Source organism: Calliopsis andreniformis, chromosome 6, assembly GCF_051401765.1.
Source record: "Calliopsis andreniformis isolate RMS-2024a chromosome 6, iyCalAndr_principal, whole genome shotgun sequence".
NCBI lineage: Eukaryota > Metazoa > Arthropoda > Insecta > Hymenoptera > Andrenidae > Calliopsis > Calliopsis andreniformis.
The window spans coordinates 20872531-20893529 of NC_135067.1; the positions used below are offsets into that span (position 1 = coordinate 20872531).

At 39.9% G+C, this 20999-nt stretch overlaps 3 protein-coding genes across 8 annotated transcripts; 1 reads left to right on the forward strand and 2 right to left on the reverse strand.

The window, feature by feature from the left end:
* Positions 1-9375: 9375 nt before the first annotated feature.
* On the reverse strand, positions 9376-11636 carry U3-55k (U3 small nuclear riboprotein factor 55K). Of its 6 annotated transcripts, none has more exons than XM_076380639.1 (8): positions 11524-11636; positions 11270-11382; positions 11095-11192; positions 10801-11028; positions 10610-10719; positions 10331-10527; positions 9926-10263; positions 9376-9836 (listed from the first exon to the last, which is right to left on the reverse strand). In XM_076380639.1, exons 1-8 carry the CDS (start codon positions 11566-11568, stop codon positions 9604-9606), a joined length of 1362 nt encoding a protein of 453 aa, XP_076236754.1. In that variant the 5' UTR covers positions 11569-11636; the 3' UTR covers positions 9376-9603. The 6 variants fall into 6 exon arrangements, with proteins under 6 accessions (XP_076236754.1, XP_076236753.1, XP_076236752.1 ...); XM_076380638.1 differs by having other exon boundaries at positions 11095-11195; XM_076380637.1 differs by having other exon boundaries at positions 11270-11385; positions 11524-11613.
* A 171-nt stretch (positions 11637-11807) lies between these two features.
* LOC143180364 (uncharacterized) lies at positions 11808-14980 on the forward strand. Its single transcript, XM_076380041.1, has 4 exons — positions 11808-11961; positions 12136-12309; positions 12454-12586; positions 12670-14980. The coding sequence occupies exons 1-4, from the start codon at positions 11926-11928 to the stop codon at positions 14325-14327; spliced, it is 2001 nt and encodes a 666-aa protein (XP_076236156.1). The 5' UTR covers positions 11808-11925; the 3' UTR covers positions 14328-14980.
* Positions 14981-19213: 4233 nt separating this feature from the next.
* LOC143180690 (uncharacterized) lies at positions 19214-20577 on the reverse strand. Its single transcript, XM_076380586.1, has 3 exons — positions 20554-20577; positions 20063-20216; positions 19214-20005 (listed from the first exon to the last, which is right to left on the reverse strand). The coding sequence occupies exons 1-3, from the start codon at positions 20575-20577 to the stop codon at positions 19458-19460; spliced, it is 726 nt and encodes a 241-aa protein (XP_076236701.1). The 3' UTR covers positions 19214-19457.
* Between the last annotated feature and the right edge of the window lie 422 nt (positions 20578-20999).

The window sequence follows — 20999 nt, forward strand, 5'->3', positions numbered from 1 at the left end:
AGCGATGGCACTACCGACGAGAACGTATATCCCATACGTCGAAACCCCTTTTTCTGTGATTATCCTACGTTTAATTAATTTCTTGAGGCACGCGCGTAACCCGCACGCGCGGCCGCCCCTCGATCGTGAAAATAAAACGCGCACGATTTATGGTCGGACTGCCTCGAGAGAATGAACGAGAAAAGCGTAAAATCGGGAGGAAGAAGGAAGGGAAACAACAAAATAATGCGACGAGAAGTACGATTAACGTCGAGAGAAGAGACACGCACGACACACGAGCAGCAACGCCATATTAACTATTGAAACGAAGAAGGAAGAACGAAGACGTAGATAGTAAGATTTACAAAGAGACGAAGAAAAGACGAAACGTGGAGAAACGCTACTACTAGACACTATTATAGTATGCCCACTATTATCACTACTATAAATGGTAGTCGTATTGGTTGTCCTTCTTATCATTACGCTAATTCTAGGTATTTATTCGAAATACGAAGAAAAGGGAGCGAAGTCGTGGACAGCGTGCTAACTATTCTCGAGCGAGGTTGTAGGCGACGCCAGTAAAGGTTATGTCGGAAAAACGTGACGATTCCTTTGGAATTCTCGTCCCTACGTGAATTTCGAATCTTCTCATGTAACTGATCGCGACGTTACTGACGAACGGCCCCTTGTCAATAGTCAGGCGTCTCCTGACATTTTACATTTCCACTTATACTCGCTCAAATTATGACAAGATAGCAATTCTAGTACATTTTGAACGAATCGAACCCTAAAATTGAGCTAATAACCAAACATTCGAATAGATAAAATCAATTTCTCCGTTACTTACCACATTTTTTCTTCAGATTTTCCATTTCACGACCACTTGTGCGCGCGTTTCACCACTAACCGTCCGCCAAGTGGTAGCGATTGCGATAATCGAAATAGTTTCGATAATCGAAGGATCTATTGCGATAATCGGAAGCCAGTGACGTTACCGCGCCAGTAGCGACGCCATGACAGTGGACCGTTCGAGTCGCGCTACGAGTCGTCGCGAGTCAGGATAATTAGCACGCGTGTAAATAAATTCCTAATGATTATGTACAAGTGTCCCCTGTCCCATTTCCTGGGCAAGGGGGTTAAGAGAGTGCCGTACACTAGGTAAAAATCTTATATATGACACACGGACGAGTGTAGAGTGAATGAGAAAAACCGAGTGCGTGGGTTCGTTGCGTGACGCGTGTGTACGACGAAAAAGCGCGAGAATCGCTCGTCGGTGAGTGCAGCAGGAGAATAAAAGAAACTCTGTGCAGCGTGTGACGAGCTTTTGCAAAGTTCCCCGATTGACGAACAGTCGAAGCTTCGTCGGGCATCGATTACTCCGTGATTCCTCGCCTCGATCGAACTCGTCGAAGACAAGAAGCGAGCGAACGAGAGGAAGCGTGATGCTGCGTGTGAAAGAGAGAGAGACTGATCGCGGTGCGAGAGAGAGTGAGAGAGAGAGAGAGAGAGAGAGAGAGAGAGAGAGAGAGAGAAAGAGCGAGAAGGACAGGTGAGAAAAATGAAATTTTTGTATTATAGTTGTACCATACCGAAACTCTATCTATAGATCTGTATTATATTTATTATCCGCTATCATTACGCTACGAATAATCACACTCGATATTCTATATTTACTAGTAAACAAAAAAAAGATATCAAATTCAATAGCGAATAAATTGCGTATTCGGCGGGGTATAAACGACGTTGCCACGCGAGAAAGAAAACGATTGAGAATCCACGGCCCCTGTCGTGATCGAATCAATCGCCGTCGTTCGTTGTTTTCCTCGCGTGCGTCGCTCGAAACGAGACGTGCACGCAGGGACGCGATCAGTCCACTCAATAATCGTCCTTCGTGCTATCGTTCATCCGGCAATCGTTCACCTCGGTTGCCCTTTACTTTCGTTTTTTCTACAGTCTATTTATTATCCACGCAGACACTTGCTTTCCATGCGTGTACTGATGTACGTACGCGAGTGCAGATTGCGTTTATTTCTAAAACCGAGCGATTCTGCTCGGATCTATTGCATACACGCCAATAGCGCCATCTTCGCGATCTTTGAAGCTTCGTTCACGTTGCAGCGACGCCTACCGATTTTCGTTAATTCGATTTACGAATCCTCTCCATATACAGAACTGCCATAGACTAAGCATTAAGTCTCTCCGATTTGATCGGTGTCACGCACCGTCGCCGTCGTGTGAACGTTATTCTAAGCTTTAAATCACGTTCCTGCCAATACAATATTGGTCGCACGACGACGACTATTTCAGTACTGCCATTTTTTCCCATGTTGATTCGATTGGCTATCAAATCGACGAACAGTGACCGCTGTAACGCGATTTCAACGTAAAAAAAGCACAGAGCCTAATCTTTATCGAAGTCACAGGAGATGGATCTCTGAGTGTGCATATGTGAACGGAACTTAATTCGCCTAGTGGTTATTTCTTACGTAAATATATGCATTCGGTGGCTGAGGATCGTTCGAGGATACAGGGAGAAGAACGACGGCGAGCAAATTTGTGGTTACGCGTCGGCTAAGAGGAATGAAGATCAACTGAATGGCAAACTAGAGTAACGAATTATTGTAAATACGAGTATGCGGAGAGAAATAGATATATATCGTATGAGGCAGAACGCGAGAAAGAGAGCGAGAGAGAGAGAGAGAGAGAGAGAGAGAGAGAGAGAGAGAGAGAGCGAGGGAGAGAGTGAGAGAAAGAGTGAAACCCCCAATTCCGAATCGTAGATAATAAATGAAAATGTGTATCCTGAAGGCTGCTCGATTGACCGACTCGTTTTCATCGTTCATTGACGTGATTCATCGTCCTTGAAGCGCTGTACGCGACACGCAAAACCGGCGAAAATCAATGAGAACACAAGGATCAATCGGAAAAGAGACAAATGTCGAAGTGTCGAAGGAAACGTCGGAAATTGAATGCGCGTATAATGTTATCCATTACAGTATTGTAAGCCTAAGTATTACATGCCTCCGATCCACGTCTGTTTGTCTGTCTGTCCGTTCGACTGTCTGTTTACAGTTTGTACTTTTAACGAAACCCCTTTCTCCCTATGTGTTTAATCGCAATAGCCAATCCGTAAACTGTACGAGCGATCGAATAAGGGAAGCAGTCGCGACGATATTCGTCCCACGATTCACAACTTTTTGTTTTCCTTTTGTTCTGTTTATATTATTTTCGTTATCGTCAGATTACGAGAGAGTGTACTTTTTTTTCTTAGTTTCCTCTAGTCGTAGAATTGTTCGACCGCTGACCAGCCCGCAAATCGACCAAGAGACAAGCCCAAAGACAATCACCTTGCACAGTGTAAAAAGCGTTTCAAAGCGCCTTTCAGCGTAGATCAGTCGTGTCTGTAGCGTCACGGTACTAGCCCCCTTACGATATTGTTCGTTACCCCTCACGGTAGGAGCATATTCTCTCACGCGATGTACAAAATGTTCTCTGCGTACGGTAAGGAGTTCGCTTTGCGGGTCTCTCGGACTCTTTTTTATTTTGTTTGACACTGAGACGCAATGCGTGCACTGTTTGCGTTTACGATGTATAAGTTCTATGCGACACAGATCGCGTAATCGAATCGTTGGACGTACCGTAAAGACTGCTCCGCGACGGCGAGATATCGATCGTCTCGAATAGCGAATTAATCAGAACCAGGCGGTAAATCCGTAACCGATTAACATAAATGCAATAGCAATGCAGCAAAGTTTACATAGATCCATGTGAATGGTAACTCATTCTTACGGACGATAGGTGAATACAGTATAACAATAATATAGACTCGAACTCTATCGATAGAAAATAGACAAGGTCACTCACTGAAACTTCATTTTTTTTTATTTTATTCCTCCCCTCCCAGTTTTTAGTTTCGATCCACGTCCAAAGCATCCCGACACCATCGATCCGTTCGTCCCCACCCGAACACGAGACCCACGCGTGAAACGCTGCTCCTCGAGAGATATTTTTTTATCCGTGAACCGAGAGACAACACGTGCATCGTCTCGAAAAGTATTTAAATCGTGTTAAGTAGAATTGTACATGTAGATACTCAATATTTAGGGAGTTACACAAGGCACCGGTATCGTCAACAGGTACAACACTACCGTCACTCGAACGGTTAATTAGACACAGCCTTACGATTAGTCTTCGTGTTAATTGTGCGTGCACAGGTCGCGAGCCGCGCGTCTTTCGAACCGCGAACGAAACGAGGAACAGGTTTCACGTCCGATCCAAAGACCAGTTCATTTCGACGTCCCCCTCTCCCGCCCATGGCGATTTTTATCGTTCGTTATCCGCTATTTCATTGTGTTATCCTCTCGTGTGCGTGTTCAAGGAACAATGTCAAGGTGGTTTAGCCAAGAGGTCTTCGAGGATGGTACAGCGCGTACTCTCGTTGCGTACGCGAAATGGACTTGTTCCTCTCTTCTCAAGACAGAGGGTAAAGAAGGTGAAATAAAGAAGCTAACGAGAAAAATGAAATAGTAAAGCAGATGCAGTTATTATCTATCTACCGCGTCGGAATCAGCAGAGCCGCGGAAAATAAACTGAGCGTAAAAAGGGATCGAGATGATTTCGTAGGTACGGTCGTTGTAAATATTAACAGAGAAAATGAAAGATTACGATCAATAAGATGAAAAAAAAAAAATAAACGATAACACGATGAAATTTATATTAAAATGCATAGCAAGTACTGAGGATAGGTTTCTAATAACAATTTATTATTAAAAGTGAATGTACGTTGATGTCTAAGATTTTTAACAAGATGAAAACACGCGAAGTGGTTATTAATTAAAAGTATGATTATTACTCATAACCGAGAAACACACAAGTACTAATTAAACGAGAACCGTTTGAATACAGAACCACACTTTTAGCCAGGTACATGGATTCTCTCACAGTTGCATATATTAATTTTATAACAGGTACATTACATGACACATATGGATCACAGGTTCGCAGACGGCGTAACCGACCGTCGCGTCATATTTTTCGATATTCCTTGTCATCCTCTGGACAAGATGTATCTGCACATAAATCAAAGAATACTCGAGAAAAACTTAAAAAACTTTCAACAATGCCACCATCATTTATTTTCATCTATCACAACTGTCAAAAATATTTTCAGTATCAGACAAAAAAAGACCGAATCTTCCCATTGGTTAAATCACAAATATTTCTCTGTCACACGGTTCCTCATATGAAAAAAAATGATCACGGTCAAAGAATGATTTAAGTATGACAATGTAATTGTTCGTTTAAAGAAAAAAAGGAAGAAAAGTCGTACAGGAAACAGGCGCGGTCCACGCATAGTGTTCGTGAACCCGTGATCCTCTTATAGATTGCGTGTGCTCACCTCAAGTATGCACGTTCAGTACAGTACAGTCGTTCATTACAAAGCATTACAATACAATTACAAAGTAGCGTAGAGTTTCATAATGGTAGTCCACTTGTAGCGAAATAGTATTTAAAAACAGTCCAAGCAGAACAGAGCAAAAGAAAAACCGGAAAAACGACACATAATCAAGAGGAAAAAAAAGTTGCAGATAACCATAAACAGACGCAAATCGATCTTCATGAAGTACACATGCAAGATGACACATACGACACACACACACAATCACACGCGCGCGCACACGCACACATATTGGCACACAGGCAGTCGCTCTTTCAAGAGAGCTCTCGCGAGTGGCGCGATGCTGCGAGCGAAACGAAGGAGAAACAAGAAAAGTAAAAGTATTTAAATGTACACACAATATACATGTTCACTCGCCACATCACATAAATGTACGGACACACACGTACGGAAGCGACGAAGCGGCGCGATTTCGACGGCCACGTGCGAGGTAGAGAGTCGGCGGTGTAAAGAAAAAAGGTCGACGACGCCTGAGCGTAGATTCGTCGCGGCGTCACGCGATTTTATAATAGGTATATTGTATTATGTATGTCGATATACGTATATCGATGGAAAACGAAAGTAAACAGATGAAAAAAAATGCAGATGAAAAAAAAACTAACTGGAAAAGTAACATATGCCGGACAGGGAGACCGGGCGTCCCCTCAATTACACACGTACACGCATTACGAGCACACACGGTATAAAAAGAAAGAGAAAAAGTGAAAAAAAAGAAACACGTGCCACGGGTACGTCGACGTGGACGACGTCGAGAGCGTTTCGTTTTGAAAGTACCTTGCGCGAGTCGTCTCGAATCGTTTAGTACAAAAAAGGGAAGATACATATTGCTCTCGGTGGAAAAGACGCGTGCGATCCACGTTTCAACACGCGGCTTAGACCAGGGTATCGAGCGCTAGTTCGCGGATTCGGCGAGAAAACCAGGTTTCCTTTTTTGCGTTTTATGCGACCAGTAGTTGGGCACTTTTGCGTGGGTTGCGCGAACCGACGGGTTCACGGTCTCGCATGGAGCAAGCAAATTGGATGATATTTCTGTTGTACTCCGACAGGCGTATGGTTCCTGGGATAAAATTGCTAGCGAGAAAAGCAAAATAGTTTAAGAAGATTTCTGCCTGTTAAGTTCGGAACTGCTCCAAACGTCTCCGTGAGCTCGCTAGGGTTCGCTCGAAAGTATGTGTATTTTTTGTACGAATGAGACACGCGATAATTTCGAAAACCGCTTGCGAAACCGAGTTCTGATAATACACTTTGTTGCGACGATTTTTTTAAAAGATTTTATTAATGATAGGTGTGCGCCTTTGAACGTTGTGATTACATTCTAGAGCGTTGTGAACACGAAATGCGAGAAGAGTTCAATAGACTAGGGTACTTCTGATTTTGAAATTCAATTTTCAGATTGAGCTTATGAATGATCGGCCACTATGTTCTTCTATTTTTTAATCGATTTTAATAGCGAAACGCACAGGCACAAATGAAGATTCTTTAGACGAACTCTTCTTGTGTGCCGTGAAACGTTGACTAAAACGAAAATGAAAACTGCCATTTTCAATTATTGTCATCGATGCCCTCGGAAGATTGGCGAATTGCCATAGTAAATTATTCTTCGTTGTCCTATCCCGCGGAACGAATGCGAAAAAGAAGGAAGGAAACGACAGTGTAAAGAGAAGGAAGAATGTGAGAGAGTTCGCAGAACGAAAGCGAATGTCCGGTTCGATCGCATTTTTCAGTTTCACGAGTCTTTCGGTACTGATCACATACAAATTGCTCCAATTCGTTCCATGCATTTCACCAAGATCGAAACGTCGTCTTTGATTAGACGAGCGCGCTACACTCACGAGCAGTACATCTTACAAAGCACACAATATCCACAGTATATCAATACCGGTCCAAAATTATGCAGTCGCCTCACAGATTTTGTATCATTTTAAGTCTGAAGTATTCGTGAAGTGTGCTCCCCTGTAGAACCACCTAACAAGTTTCTTACGCACCCCACATAGTATTCTAAACTATCTTTTGCAGGGTGTCTTAAAATTGAATGATTAAACTCTGAGTAAAATCCGGAAAATAAAAAATTGTGCTAATTAGAATTCGCAAAATTCGTACGTATTGTAATAATCTGAAATGGCAATTGTTAATTACCATCATACGGATTTGAGTCACTAGTTATTTCTTTGAATGTTCTTTCTAGAGAAATATCAGGGGTTTACTAGTTCCATTTTAAGACACCTGGAGTCGATTATCACTACGATTAGTTACACGTACACAGAACATATCGATACCACTTACACTGTTAGAGCGTTGAATGATTCGTTGGGCATCGAATGTCAGTGCAAGTTAATTAACAACCCGCTGATTCGATTGGGTATCGTGTGCTTTATGGGATCGAATGTACATAGCGTATACATAACTAGGAAAATTGTGGCAGCGTGTAGTATACGAAGTCTCACGATTCACGATGCCGAGAAGGAAGATGATTATGTTTCTCGAGGCGCGATGCCCCAAGTGTTCCGTCACGGACACACGCGACCATGCCACTTGTTTCAATCGATTCGATCAGATTTAATTAAGCCTCGATTCAATCCAAGCCTAAGGTTCTTAGCCGTGTATGCTTCTCAGACAACGAATCTTTCGACTTGTCATGCGATTCGCATTTTATTGAATAGGTTGCGAGCATTCGATACAGTTGTTTCTGGTGCGATGCTATTGTTGCAAAGGGCAGGACTTACGGGAAAAACAAGAATGTTCAGAAGTCAATTCTTTACGATAAGAAGAGTATTAAAACATGTACGATACGAAGTGCCATAATTATCACAGAAACAACCATAATTAAAATTAAATACCTCTATATCTGAGATATCACTTGAAATTGAATTTTGATTTTTAAGAGCATTTCTGTTAAATGTTATTAATCGTGATATCCTTTGCAATCACGCTGATAAGTCTTGCCCTGCTGGTCTAACGCACGTCGATTGCCAAAGAAATACTTCAAATGGCGCTTTTAATTAAACATGCAACGAAGAGCAGATATTTTAGAGATGTTAGAATTAAGTTTGAAGTATTAGCTTAAACCACTGCCATTTTCGTGCCATCGCTTTCCTTCGCGAGTATCGAAACAGAAATCGTGTCCGATATCGATCTTGTCTCGAGCAAATTGCTTGTCGGTAAATTTTTAGTTGAAACAACGGTTCGATGAAATCAATTTAATAGTTTTGCGAGAGAATTGGATGAAGCCATGGGTAAGAAGGAATAGGATGAAGAAAAGCGATACGAGATTTGAAGCGCGCGAATCTGAAAGACCGAGGTACTCGAGAGACGAAAAGGAAACATTTTAAACACGGTACAGAAAGACTTATCGTGAAAGTAGAACCAGTGGAGAAGAAATTAATCGAGCGGAAAGCAACGTTGCTTCACTTATCTTTGCATAAAGGTACGACCGCAGTCCTAAGATCTGGAAAGGAAAAATGATATGAAAGAAAAACGAAAGGGAGCTTGTGAGAAAGGATAGGAGAGAAAGTCGAAATAACAAGGCCTACATTGTCGCACTCGTTTGAAAAAAGTTACAGGAATGCACACGAAGTAGCGTACACTCGCTGTACCGTTTGTTGACGCGAATAAATATGCGGATTAAAAGTCGATTTGATTTATATTGTACACGGTGAGCCCGAGGTTCGCGTGAGGACACGCGCGTTTATGCAGAAACAGGGGGCAAGGAAACATCTATCGATCAATGCTCGTGTCTCTCTGCTTCAATACCAAGTGGCGCGAATCAATCAATGGCCGAACCGCTTCTTTCTCGTAAGCGCTAATGTCCTCTGCGGAGATAATTGTTATTATACGAACGAACTCAAGACGGCATGGTATACAAGACTAAGAACAAGACCTAAAATGGGGACATAATATTTTATAACTCAACTTTTGTACAGAATAAATAAATACTTGTACTGTGGACCAATATTTGTTTTATTTCATTATGCACCGGTGATACGAATGCACTTTGTCGAAGTACTCTAGGGAATGTATCATAAGAACAGTTTATGATAGTCACAAAATAGTATTCTCTTTAATGCATCGAAGAATTCGTCTATATTAAATATACATATAAAATTATAAGATCTGTGTAACGATTCAATATGAATTTACAATAATTGCTCCACTTTCTGTTATATAAACTATTTATTCTTTGTCTGAATCAGAGGTATTATAACAATACTATTCTTTGCTTCTGGTATACGCCACCATCTACCGAGCCTATGTTCTTGCCCGATTCCAGCTATAAGTTCAGTTCCATCTGGTGTAAAAAGTAGCGCATTCACAAAACCTGTTAAATTAACATCGAACAATGAATTCAGTGACCTAAAGGAGTCACTGCATTGCCACAGTCTGATAACACCATTTCGTGACCCTGCAATTAGCATTATAATCATTTTATAATTTGATTTTTGTTTAATGTCAGAAATATATTCCCCATTATATGGGTACTATATTTAGTACCTGAAGCTACTAAGTCTGTATTGAGTAATGTAGCTATGCTAGAAATCCACATTGGTTGGTTGTTAGCTTCGTCTCTTCCGTGCGCATCTGGTACTGAACATAGAGGTTTCTTTTTTAAGCAACCCCATACACATAATTGCCCATCATCTCCGCAACTAAAAAAGTTTTCCTCGTTTATGAGCTTCACGGCGTCTATACTACCACCATGGCCATTGAATATAAGTTGTGATTCTTCGACAATCTTCCAAATACGAATGGTTTTATCAAAGCCGCCACTAGTGATAGCTCGTTCGCGCGCAAGCGCATCAATCGAGGTGATAGCGCTCTGATGACCAAATCTAGCAAACCCATCAAGTATTAGTACTTGAAGGTATTCAAAGATACTTTTAGTGTTTGAATACTTACAAAGATTCGACATATGCCATATCATCTAAATTCCACACTTTTACACTTCTATCTGCAGAAGCAGAATACAGCGTATGTGTATCTTTACGAAAGACTAAGCCAGTCACACTATCTCTATGACCTTGCAAATTTTTTATATGATTTAAAGAATCTGCGCAAAATACCTTGATATCTTTAGAACCACTATCACCAACAACCTGTAACAATAAAATGTTAATATTCGAATACATAGATAGAATTAAAGATGTATGATAAAGAAAAATTACTGCGTAATCTTACCAAAAATTTACCATCTGTGCTAACAGCTATACACTGTACACATTTGATCCCTTCTTGATTTTTCCTTTTGCCTTTGATAGTTTTTAATTTGGTTCTTTCTTTTAAAGACCCTAATATATAATATAAAGGTAAAAATATAGTTTTGTGTAAAAATTAAGAACTCATAATTATGGTAGATAGGAAGAGCATACATTTAACTAAACTACCATCCTTTGAACCTGAATACAAGAACTTTCCATTGCTAGACAAACACAAAGACGTAATAGAATCTCTATGTTCTTTACATTTCAGAATAATTGGTTCACCATAATTAACATAATTTGAGGCTACAGTTTTTCTTAATCGTCCCTTTTCTTCCAAATATTCCTCGTGTAATCTTTTCGTTACTGCTCCTTCTTCAAATTCTGCTCTGTCTCTTTCTATATTTATACGCATAAAATTAGAACTCATAAACTAATGTAAGAAATACTTAGTAAGAATTTTACCTTCTTCCTCAATTTGTTCAAGATATTTCTTTGCTAGTCTTATTCGTTTCTCTTGGGCAGTTTCCTCTTCCTCTTCTTCACTTTCGTACTTTTGTAATCTACTTTCATAAAATATGAACAATTACTAAATTTAAAACATAACTTACTGATATCAACTTTGTTAAGTCATGACTACCTCTGATTCTCTTCTGCGAATTCTTCATCTGTACTGGCAATACTTTCATTGTCATCAGGCACAGATTTCTTTATATTTTTCTTTTTTCCTTTCGATGTTTCAACGTGACCATTCTGCTAAAAAACAATACAAAAATGACACTTGTATTTATATAAATTTATCTAACAGTGTTTTGCAGAGTTTCATGAGTTATTAATAAAGGAAGAAATTACATTAAGAACTTGTAGAAAAAGTAGAAATTCAGAAAATTATACCTTTCTTTTACTTCCTCCTTGAGTATTTCTAATAAAGAATGACATATTATAAACCTACTTGCTTAAACAATTAACCTATCTCAACCACATGGCATGTGTTTGATACACACAGCTTCTACCAACGTTAAGAATAAGAAATTCCTATGTGATTCATAAGAATAAATCATATACGCCACCTAGTGCACTCCATTCAAAAATCGCAGAGGGCGCTCAAAACCACAAAAGCTATTGGTTTTTCTAGTAGTCAGTATATCAGAATATGAAACATAAAACTGCATAAGCTGTCCAATTATGTATATCTCGAAATGTTTGTAAACTATAGGGAAAGTTAATAAAAATTGAAGAACACTTGTACAAATCATTTTTACGAATTTATTACAAGTGATATATTGTAAACAAAACATGTCTAAAGTTAAGAAGGGTTCTTACAGTAGCGAGGTAATTGCTCCGTTTACATTACTATTTTTCATTGTTTTCCACACCAGCACTATTGATATAAATCGATTATTTGAAAATATTATTTTCATAACATGTATAAATCTTACCTAGTTTACCTCCTAGTTAATATTTACTCGACATGTCATTTAGTAAGGAGATAAACTGTAATTATAGGAAGCCAGTAGTTCTTCTGGTACATCCTCTTCACTATCTTCAGATGAAGAAATAGAAGCAAGAGATTTAAAACCAATTAAAGACTATTTATTAGATCGACGAGACTTAGCTCGTCAACTTTTTAAATCTGTCAAAGCAGAAAAAATACAGATGATGCTACCTCAAGTCTTAAAGGTAAGCTTGTTTTTAACATACTTTGTTAAGCAAGCTTATACTTTCACTTTATTAAATCATATTCTTATTAAAGTTAAAATAAAGACTAGCGTATTCATTGTATTGGTTTTTTGATCATCCAAATTATGCTGTAATTCATTTTAGAAAATGGATTTTGGACAATTAGAAGAGCTGTGTGCAAATGAATTAAGTGGAATGTCAAAAGCTCGTATATTATGTATTTTAAATGGGAAAACTATGGCAGAATCATCAGATACAAGTGAATCTGATGATTCGGGTATGTAGACAATTAAAATTAGTTGAAATATTAGAAAATGTAATACTATGAGTATTTCATATAGTCTATTATTGCAATAATAGGACCTTCATTGGAAATCATCTCAGATACTGAAGAATGGTTTAGTGATGAGGATGTATCTAAGAAGGATGAAGGTAAAGGAAAAATTAAAAGGGATGGGATTAAGCAAAAAGGAAAATTACAGCCTCAGAAGAAAGGTACTAATAAACAGAATCAGAAGAAAATCTCTGATATTACTCATAAAAATGTTCAAGTGAAGAAAGAAGAAGATATAGAGAAAAGCAAGGAAAAGGATGGCGATAGTTTGTTGGATTTATTGGAATTAGAAATGCGTGCACGAGCAATACGAGCTTTAATAAGGAAAGAGGAAAATATAATACCAGATATATCTAAATCTACGGAAGGTAATGACGCATCAGTTGAAACTGCTAGGGGTAAGGCTGAACAAGACGAATTGAAGGCAAAGGAAAACTGCAGGAGACAATTGGAAATGATTATTAGTGCTCAACAAACTGGTACTGCCGAGGATGAAGATGTAGTATTAGTTGTTCAACCAACGCCAACTATTGAACTATTATCTAGTGAGAGCGAAGGTGAATGTCACAGTGGTGTACGTATAAATAAGAAATTGCAAAATGAACGTGTTATGGAGACTGAAGATAATGTTAATCATAGTAATAATGGGAATTCAAATAATACAACTAGTGAAAATAGTGTAGACAATTTGAAGGAAAACAAAACAACAGGAAATTTGACGGAAGAGTATAAAGCTGAGGTTCTTAAACGAGATCATAGCAATAATATAGTTACCACTGATACTCAGTCAAAATCCAATGGAAAGAAAAAGAAGACGAAGAAAAAATCACATTCAAAGGAACAGTCAAAAAATGCAATTTCTAAGGTGAGCATGCATAAAACGAAATCGTCTACTGAATATCAAGATATAAAAAATATAAAAATTGAAGGTAAGAAATTAAATGAGAATGAAGATAAAAATGACAGTAAATCCAAAGTGGAACAGGACGATTCATTATCGAAAAAACGAAGCTCTATAAAACCATTGACTACAGTGGAGAAGGCAGCTTTAGATGAAGAGAAATCCATTGACTTAGATGAAATAATTGACTTAGATGATTACTGTGATGATATGGATGATATAGAAAACAATGAAAATGACAAGAATAAAAATAAGGAAATTACAGAAACTGAACAGGTTACATCTCAGGCAGAGACGCCTTCTCAGCAAAAATCAAACGAAACTGAAACGTGGGCAAGTCGCTATTATCAGACAGACGATGTACAGAGCGTGATAAAAGAATCCAAGATACAATCGGAGATTCGCAAGCGGTTAAGAGAACGTCAAAGGCTTTCTAAACTTAGTACATCTCCCAATAAAAATTCTCCATCATCGCCTCCTAGTTCTGAAGTCGCAAACAAGATAGTTGCGGAGAAAGATCCATTAGGTTCGGTTGACGAATATTTAGCTCTAAAATATACTGGTGCTACAAGCCTTAATACTGGTAGTGATCCTAACGTAATGAAAGATAGTGACAACACAAGTACCGCAATCGAGGATGGTAATATGACAGTTGCACATTCTGAGATGCAAGATATTCATGGAGAAATTAGTTTGACTGTTAATCCAAACTTCGATACTGAATTGATTACAAAGAAGGGGAAAGAAACAGTTAGTACGAATAATAGTCCAAATTCTGGTTAATATAATATGTATACAGTAGACACGATTGAGTAATTAAGGATAGAAGACTAGGTATTGTCTTTCGACACTTTCAATGTGAAGCTGATTTTATGGAGGATTAGTTTTCCACAAAATTATTACGTACTTGAAATGAACGTAATAGGAAAAACTATTGTAAAGTAGAAGAAAATTGTCTATGGTCTTCAGTTTTGAAGATATTGTACATATATATAAAAAATTATACAGTAAATGCAATAACAGAACTGTGAAGGTTCAATTACATCAAATAACTTTAACTCACTTTTATAACTTCGTTATTGCTTTGTAATTAATGGTCTTAAAATAAAGACAGTGATTAAACTAGCAATTTGTGCATAATACTGATTATCAAATATCGTGAAAAATAAAAGCAATCGAATTCGGTCTTGCTAATTCGTATTAACGTAAGCAACAGACAGACTGTACGGAAGTCGAGTTTAAACATTGAATCGGTAGACTTGCAAACACGGTTCACACTTACTGTGATGCATAAATGATCTCGTACCACCTAGGAAATACATAAGCCAGTACACGCGTAGTTTTATTGACTTTGTCATTGTATGGTTGAATGCAGTATGGTGGATATTGCGACACGGCGCAAACACACCCGTCAGAAAGATTTTTCAGAACCTCCGACAGTCTTGGCACAGGGAACTTTCGATCGCGATGGGTGGTTCCGGGCCCGTGAAACTTGGAAAGTTTCTCCGCGACGATGCAAATAAGAGATACAAAAGGGAGAGGGACGGGCAACTTTGCAGGAGAACCGAAAAGGTCGATAGTACTCTGCATCATGTGAGACAAATTGTTGACGAAGTTCGAGCGGAATTCAAATGAGTAATCTTGTGCTACGTTGCGTAATACCTAGAATTTCTAGATGGCCTGCTTCTGATGAAAGTTACATTTACAATTCCGCGACACGGTACACTGGTTAATGCGACAATAAATTTTAATGCGACTGCTGTAAACTTTTTTCTAAAGATTGCACGGAATGATTACGTCAAATAAGTATACTTATATATAAAAAATAGTTTAACTGGATTATACAATATAAGATGAAATTGCTTTTGGGACTTTTTTGCAGTTATTAATTGTCGCAAAAACGTCTAGAATTCGTACAAAATGTGTCTGACTTAAAACCTTAGAAACAAAAATTTGCACTGCCCTACGCTGCATCTGAATGAACGACGCAACGAAGTCAGTAGAATAAGTCATCAGACACATTTCATGCGCATCTGTTTTCTCAATAATTAATGACTCTGAAAGGAAGCCTGAAATGCAATTTCGTCTATCTTTATTTTAGTTTTATTTTAGGATATAGAATCACCCCTTAGAATTCCTAATTTTCTATCCATAATGATTTTGTGATCCCTTTTACAAAGCTGGAGGATAGAAACTCGCGAGTAAGATGCAGAGTCTAAACGTATAGATGTGGCCGTACCAATATTAACGTAACATTGACGATCATTTCTCGTGCAAACAGACTTGACTATCCATGAACGTGATGGATCATGTAGAACGAAGGATCCCACATTCCTTTCATGTTCTAGCGACATCCGCCCTGGATTGTCATGAATTTAACAAATTTACGAATAAGAGGGAAGAATGGAGGGTCATGATTTTTCACACGAAATTAATGTAGTCATAAGGGATTCAAAAACTTTGAATATTTTCTACTAAATTTCTTTACGCAAAATCTATAGTACTGTTTTGTTGAGAACGTGTGCTTCCGTTGTGTACTAGTGTCTCAAGAAATTTTATTCTCTCCTGTACAAGATGCAGGATTCTGTTTACTTGGCTTTGTTGGCAGACGTACGACGTTTACGTATTTACGTAGAAAGTGAAAGGGCAGAATAGACTTAAGCGTACGAAATTATAGTACTTCGATATTCGTTACGAGAAAATAATTCATGGAAAATAAGTAGGTGGGTTCCTTTATGCGTACAGAAAGTATCCATCTCTATCCTATAATCTCATACCGGTGTTACTTTACCGCTTTAGGTAATACTACTTGCATCGTTTAGCGATAATTGCGGTAATACTAGTGTTCGATGCGCTTCTTTGCACTAGGCAAAAAGTAGCTTTGGCGTTAAAATATTTTCTCTTGATCATCACTTTCCAATTCATTCGAATCATGTTCGTATCGTTTTTATCGAGGTTTCTCTACTGGATTGTGGCTGGTAAAACATTTATAAAAACCGGTTGTACATTCATTAGTATAGAATTTGTAACAATTTATTGTTAGATAGTGAAGAAGAAGCAGCAACTATTTGTAAAAAGAAGTAGGTTAAATTAATATGTTTTCCATAAGAACGTGTTATAAAAAAAGTCACGCTGAATTAATGTAAGGCCGGAGATTGTGAATTAAATGTCGGCTAAGAGTGCGGAACAAAAAATGACGCGCGAGGCTCGCTTGCAAAATTGAGTAAATGGCGGAAATAATAAGAGGCGAAGATTCAGCGATAACATTACGTTGCAATTGGTGCGTACAGTGGGAAGCTTTTGACGTAACATGGATTTCCACGTATATCTGAGTAAAACGTGGTGCGAACGTGAAAGGACCTCCTTATTCGTCCCTTTCGAGACACTCGAAGAGAGGGCACAATGGAGATTGATGCAAGCGCCAAGTCACGATTCTTTAAATTGTAAAACGAAAAACACCTCGGCTCCAGACTGCGTTGCGTAACATCGCCCAGACGCGTCTACTTCGAGATACTGCATGCACCGATTTCTCGGAAACCCTTGTGCTGGACGATTTTGCGCCAATTTCTGGGGAACGAGGAAGCGTAGAAATCGTGCCAATAAATAATTGAGAATTTTCCTGTCGAGTTATTAGAAAGGAACTTCACGTGAGATCTTGAACCAGCAAAAACGAAAAAGAATGCAAGTTTTTTCTTTTTTTTGGAGGGGAAATTCGAACCTTTCTCTCGTCAAACCGGCAGATAATTTAGTGACAGGAACTTGAATCGATTAATTGGTTCCTCATTTCGTAGATACGTATCTCAAATCGTGGCGTAAAGTTCGCTTCTGATTTCGTGAGAGATGCAGAGGGATTGCATAAGACGTCAATAGGTATTGAAAGCATTAGTCAGAGTCAATGATAGCTTTCTAAAAGCTATTTACGAGCAACCTTTTACGGAGATGGTAGAAACAGTGGCATTTCTTCGGAGACGTTCAGATTAAAGCACATACGAGAGTAGCAGACCGGGAAAATAATGCATCCGGACAAAGGAACGTTTACGTCACAATTGACGGAAACTCATGGTGGTATGCAGCCGATATAGGCCGTCTTACAATCGAGGGAACCTTGCATTTGCATCGTTCTCCTTTATACCCGAACACTATTCATATACGGTCCGCGACTAATCGAAGAAATCTCTCTCCCTCTTACGCGAACTTCCTAGACCATTAAATATGATTACCTGGCTTAGAGCACGTTAAATAACGGGATTTGCTAACCGATCGTCTCTGGCTTTTACTATATGTATATGAAAGCATCGGTTAGCACGCTTTTAAAACTTGCCTGGTCGCTCAGAGATAAACTTAGTTAATGGTCTTTATTTCTTAACATCTGGGTTAAAGTACTAAGTTTGCTACAAAGAAAATGATAGGTACTTTTTTCACAGATTGTAAATTTTCTATCTATAAGAAAATTAATTTTCAAACTCACATCATATTATATTCAAATCTAAACTTGTTGAAAATACGAATTAAAAAATCAAATATTAAAAAGTTTTTAATTATTTTATGCTATTTGTAGTCTATCTCATACCATACGCAGATTTACCATAATTCATCCAATTCGCATCTTCGTGCATAAATCGATTATCTACTTTTCTTAATTAGCGTCTTCTGCGGCGTTCGTATCGATGAGCACGGTTCAACATAATTTAGCGATCGATAGGCGTGAGATACGATTGTGCCGCATCGATGCAATTTCCCTTGATCGTTGGACAAGATTGACAGTCCGGATATTCGTGGGGGGCATTCGTCAATGGTTCGAAATTGTCGTAAGCACTTCTCATTCCTGGCGAATTCGCTGAACCAAGCAAACCGCTGCGCTGTCCCGTCCGTACGATACGCTTGTGTAATTCCTCGAGTTTCATGAACGTGTTGCGAGTCAAGTGTTGCACTTTCGACGTCTACGAAACCCACTTTCCTAGATTTTAAAATTCGTTTACCCGTTCAGGAATCACTTTCAGTTTCTGATTTCTATCAGATTAGCAAGGTGCTGCGTGTAAAGGAGAAGGAGAGCACGTAAGCTGTATGCGGAAATGAAAAGGGGTTATGTGGGAACGAGCACTTATTTTGCGGTTCCGCAGAACTACAAACTTAATTTGCAAACAGAACGAGTGGTTGAAGCAATCCTAGAGTAATAAATATTCGTTTACTGGCGCAGGGATATTCTCATGTAAAAGGCTCGCAGAAAGATTACTGGTTTTAACGAGGCGCGTGAACGTTTTTGCTGTAATTTCCGTCGAACGTATGACGCGTGTCGTAATCGATAAAAAGGGTGGGTTGCTTCGAAAGTACCGAGACTGCTTAGATCAAATAGTGAATATAATTACTATCGAAATTTACTGTGCACGATCTCCACGTGTTTCGGCATTTATTACGTTTTTTCTTCATCGAACAGCAATTTGCTCACGGTACCGTTTGCTTTAACGACCGTGCGAGCCGCACGCGTCTTTTTCTCCCTGACACTTCGATTACGGTAGAACAGGTGTACTTCGTAACGTAACATTAATCGGTGAAAGTTTCGGAGGCGATTCCTCCCGATCGCGTAACGGCAACTGCGATTCCTTTCCTCTCTCGCAGCCTCATGTCCTGTGGTTACGTAATCGCTCTGGTTATGTATAAAAAATATCGCTTTATTCATTTACATTAAAAACATATAGTACAATACAATTCGAGGTTGGGATCACGGTGAATACAATATTGGTGCGTTCGACCGACGTCTACTACAGAACGCCGCGTTTCTTGCCGCGCCGATTGTCGTCTGGCGAGCCCGGAAGTCCGGAGTCGCGGGACCAGCTGTCGCATGCCTCGTAGCGATCGTTGTGCGAGACATAGAAGGTCAAAGACTTGGAACCTCCTCGAGGTAAAGCTTCAACTTCAATAATGTCCGTGTCCCAAACCGCCGCCGTAACCGCTGAGTTCATGTCCTCCCAAGCCTCCGAGTTCTAGGCCACCTCCGTATCCACCGCCGTATCCACCACCGTATCCACCACCCAGTCCATGCTCATGCAAGAGAACTGGCACGGCCTCCTTCACCACCAGGGGCACTTTAACGGGGTAGGGCACTGGCTTCGATACCGTGTACGGCACTTTGACAGGTACCTTGACCGAGTAAGGCACGCCTATGGGCACCTTGACAGGAACCTTCACAGGGTAAGGTACTGGCTTCTCGACCGGGTAGGGTACGTGCTTTTCGACGGTTACTGGGTAAGGTTGTGGCACATGGACTGGGTACGGCTTGTCGACTGGTACTTTAACTGGTACTTTGACGGGATAAGGTACGTGTTTTTCGACCTCGACTGGATACGGCTCCGGCACGGCTACAGTCTTTGTGACCGTGACTGCCTTGATGTGCTCCGCGGATACCTGCTCTGAGACGCCCAAACCGCCGCCTAAACCACCTCCCAGGCCACCTCCCAGGCCACCTCCCAGGCCACCTCCCAGGCCACCTCCAAGACCGTGGCCACCTCCGAGACCGAGACCGCCTCCTAAGCTTAAACCTCCTCCTAGGCCATGATCACCCAAGCTCAACGATAAGCCACGTTTCGACTTCTCTTTTGGTTGGACATTCGACTTTGCGGTGTCTTTCGCTTCCTCGGCGGCGGCTGCGAGTACCAAGCCGCAGATAAGTAGGATCTAGAGACAATAAATTAGAGTATATTAGTATACATAGATCAGTATCTGGAGAATAACGAGATCATGATGTGAATTCGTTAGCAAATTAAACTGGTAGTTGGCAACTTCTCGAGATAGTCTTTATCGAGAGGTGGCAGAGAGGTAGTCACTTGAGCGATAAATACTATCAAGGCGTTCGAGTTAAATTTATGGAATTGTTAAGTGCACTTGGCGTGATCTCGTTGATTGCGTCTAAAATGGTAGCGCGTTAGAATTTTCGTCGGCTGCCTGTTTCGTGTGTGCGGCTCGAGTCCCGAGAGACGGGGATTCGAGTGGCTGTCTTACTGGAGCTACTCACTTTCAACTTCTCTGTGCTGTTCATGTTGGTCGACAGTGAGCACACTGATTCCTCGATGGTCTACCCTCGCTTTTATAGGGGACGCAACGGCCAGTCTGGCGGGCAACTCGAGCGTGCCGATGAAATTGTTGCGGAGTAGGAAGTTAAGAGAAGGAAAGGAAGAGAACGACGTCATGGACGACGCTTTCCTCTGGCAGCTTTTGTCAGCCAACATTTAGCAAGTTGCCTCGTGTTTCGTTCAATTTCTTCTTTAATACTGCTCGAGCTTGCGAAGCTTCCTCTGCTTCTAACTGGACGGAAAATCCTTTAAGAACATTTCCGTCGTTCGATTCTTAATTTCTTTCCGAGCGATCACGGGTTTTGTAGTTCACCAACGTTCTCCACTCGAAATCATTCGAAACTCGTTTCTCCGACTATTTTTACAGGATGAAAAAAGTTGTAGTTAC

Coding starts and splice junctions, on each gene's coding strand:
- U3-55k (XM_076380636.1), bottom strand. CDS start 11,568: ATGTCATTCTTTATTAGAAATACTCAAGGAGGAAGTAAAAGAAAG. Junction 11,029..11,094: donor TGAACAAATTGAGGAAGAAG/GTAAAATTCTTA, acceptor GTATAAATATAG/AAAGAGACAGAGCAGAATTT. Junction 9,837..9,925: donor TACAGACTTAGTAGCTTCAG/GTACTAAATATA, acceptor TGCTAATTGCAG/GGTCACGAAATGGTGTTATC.
- LOC143180364 (XM_076380041.1), top strand. CDS start 11,926: ATGTCTAAAGTTAAGAAGGGTTCTTACAGTAGCGAG. Junction 11,962..12,135: donor AGGGTTCTTACAGTAGCGAG/GTAATTGCTCCG, acceptor CTGTAATTATAG/GAAGCCAGTAGTTCTTCTGG. Junction 12,587..12,669: donor AAGTGAATCTGATGATTCGG/GTATGTAGACAA, acceptor TTGCAATAATAG/GACCTTCATTGGAAATCATC.
- LOC143180690 (XM_076380586.1), bottom strand. CDS start 20,577: ATGAACAGCACAGAGAAGTTGAAA. Junction 20,217..20,553: donor ACAGCACAGAGAAGTTGAAA/GTGAGTAGCTCC, acceptor TATTGTCTCTAG/ATCCTACTTATCTGCGGCTT. Junction 20,006..20,062: donor AGGTTTAAGCTTAGGAGGCG/GTCTCGGTCTCG, acceptor GTGGCCTGGGAG/GTGGCCTGGGAGGTGGCCTG.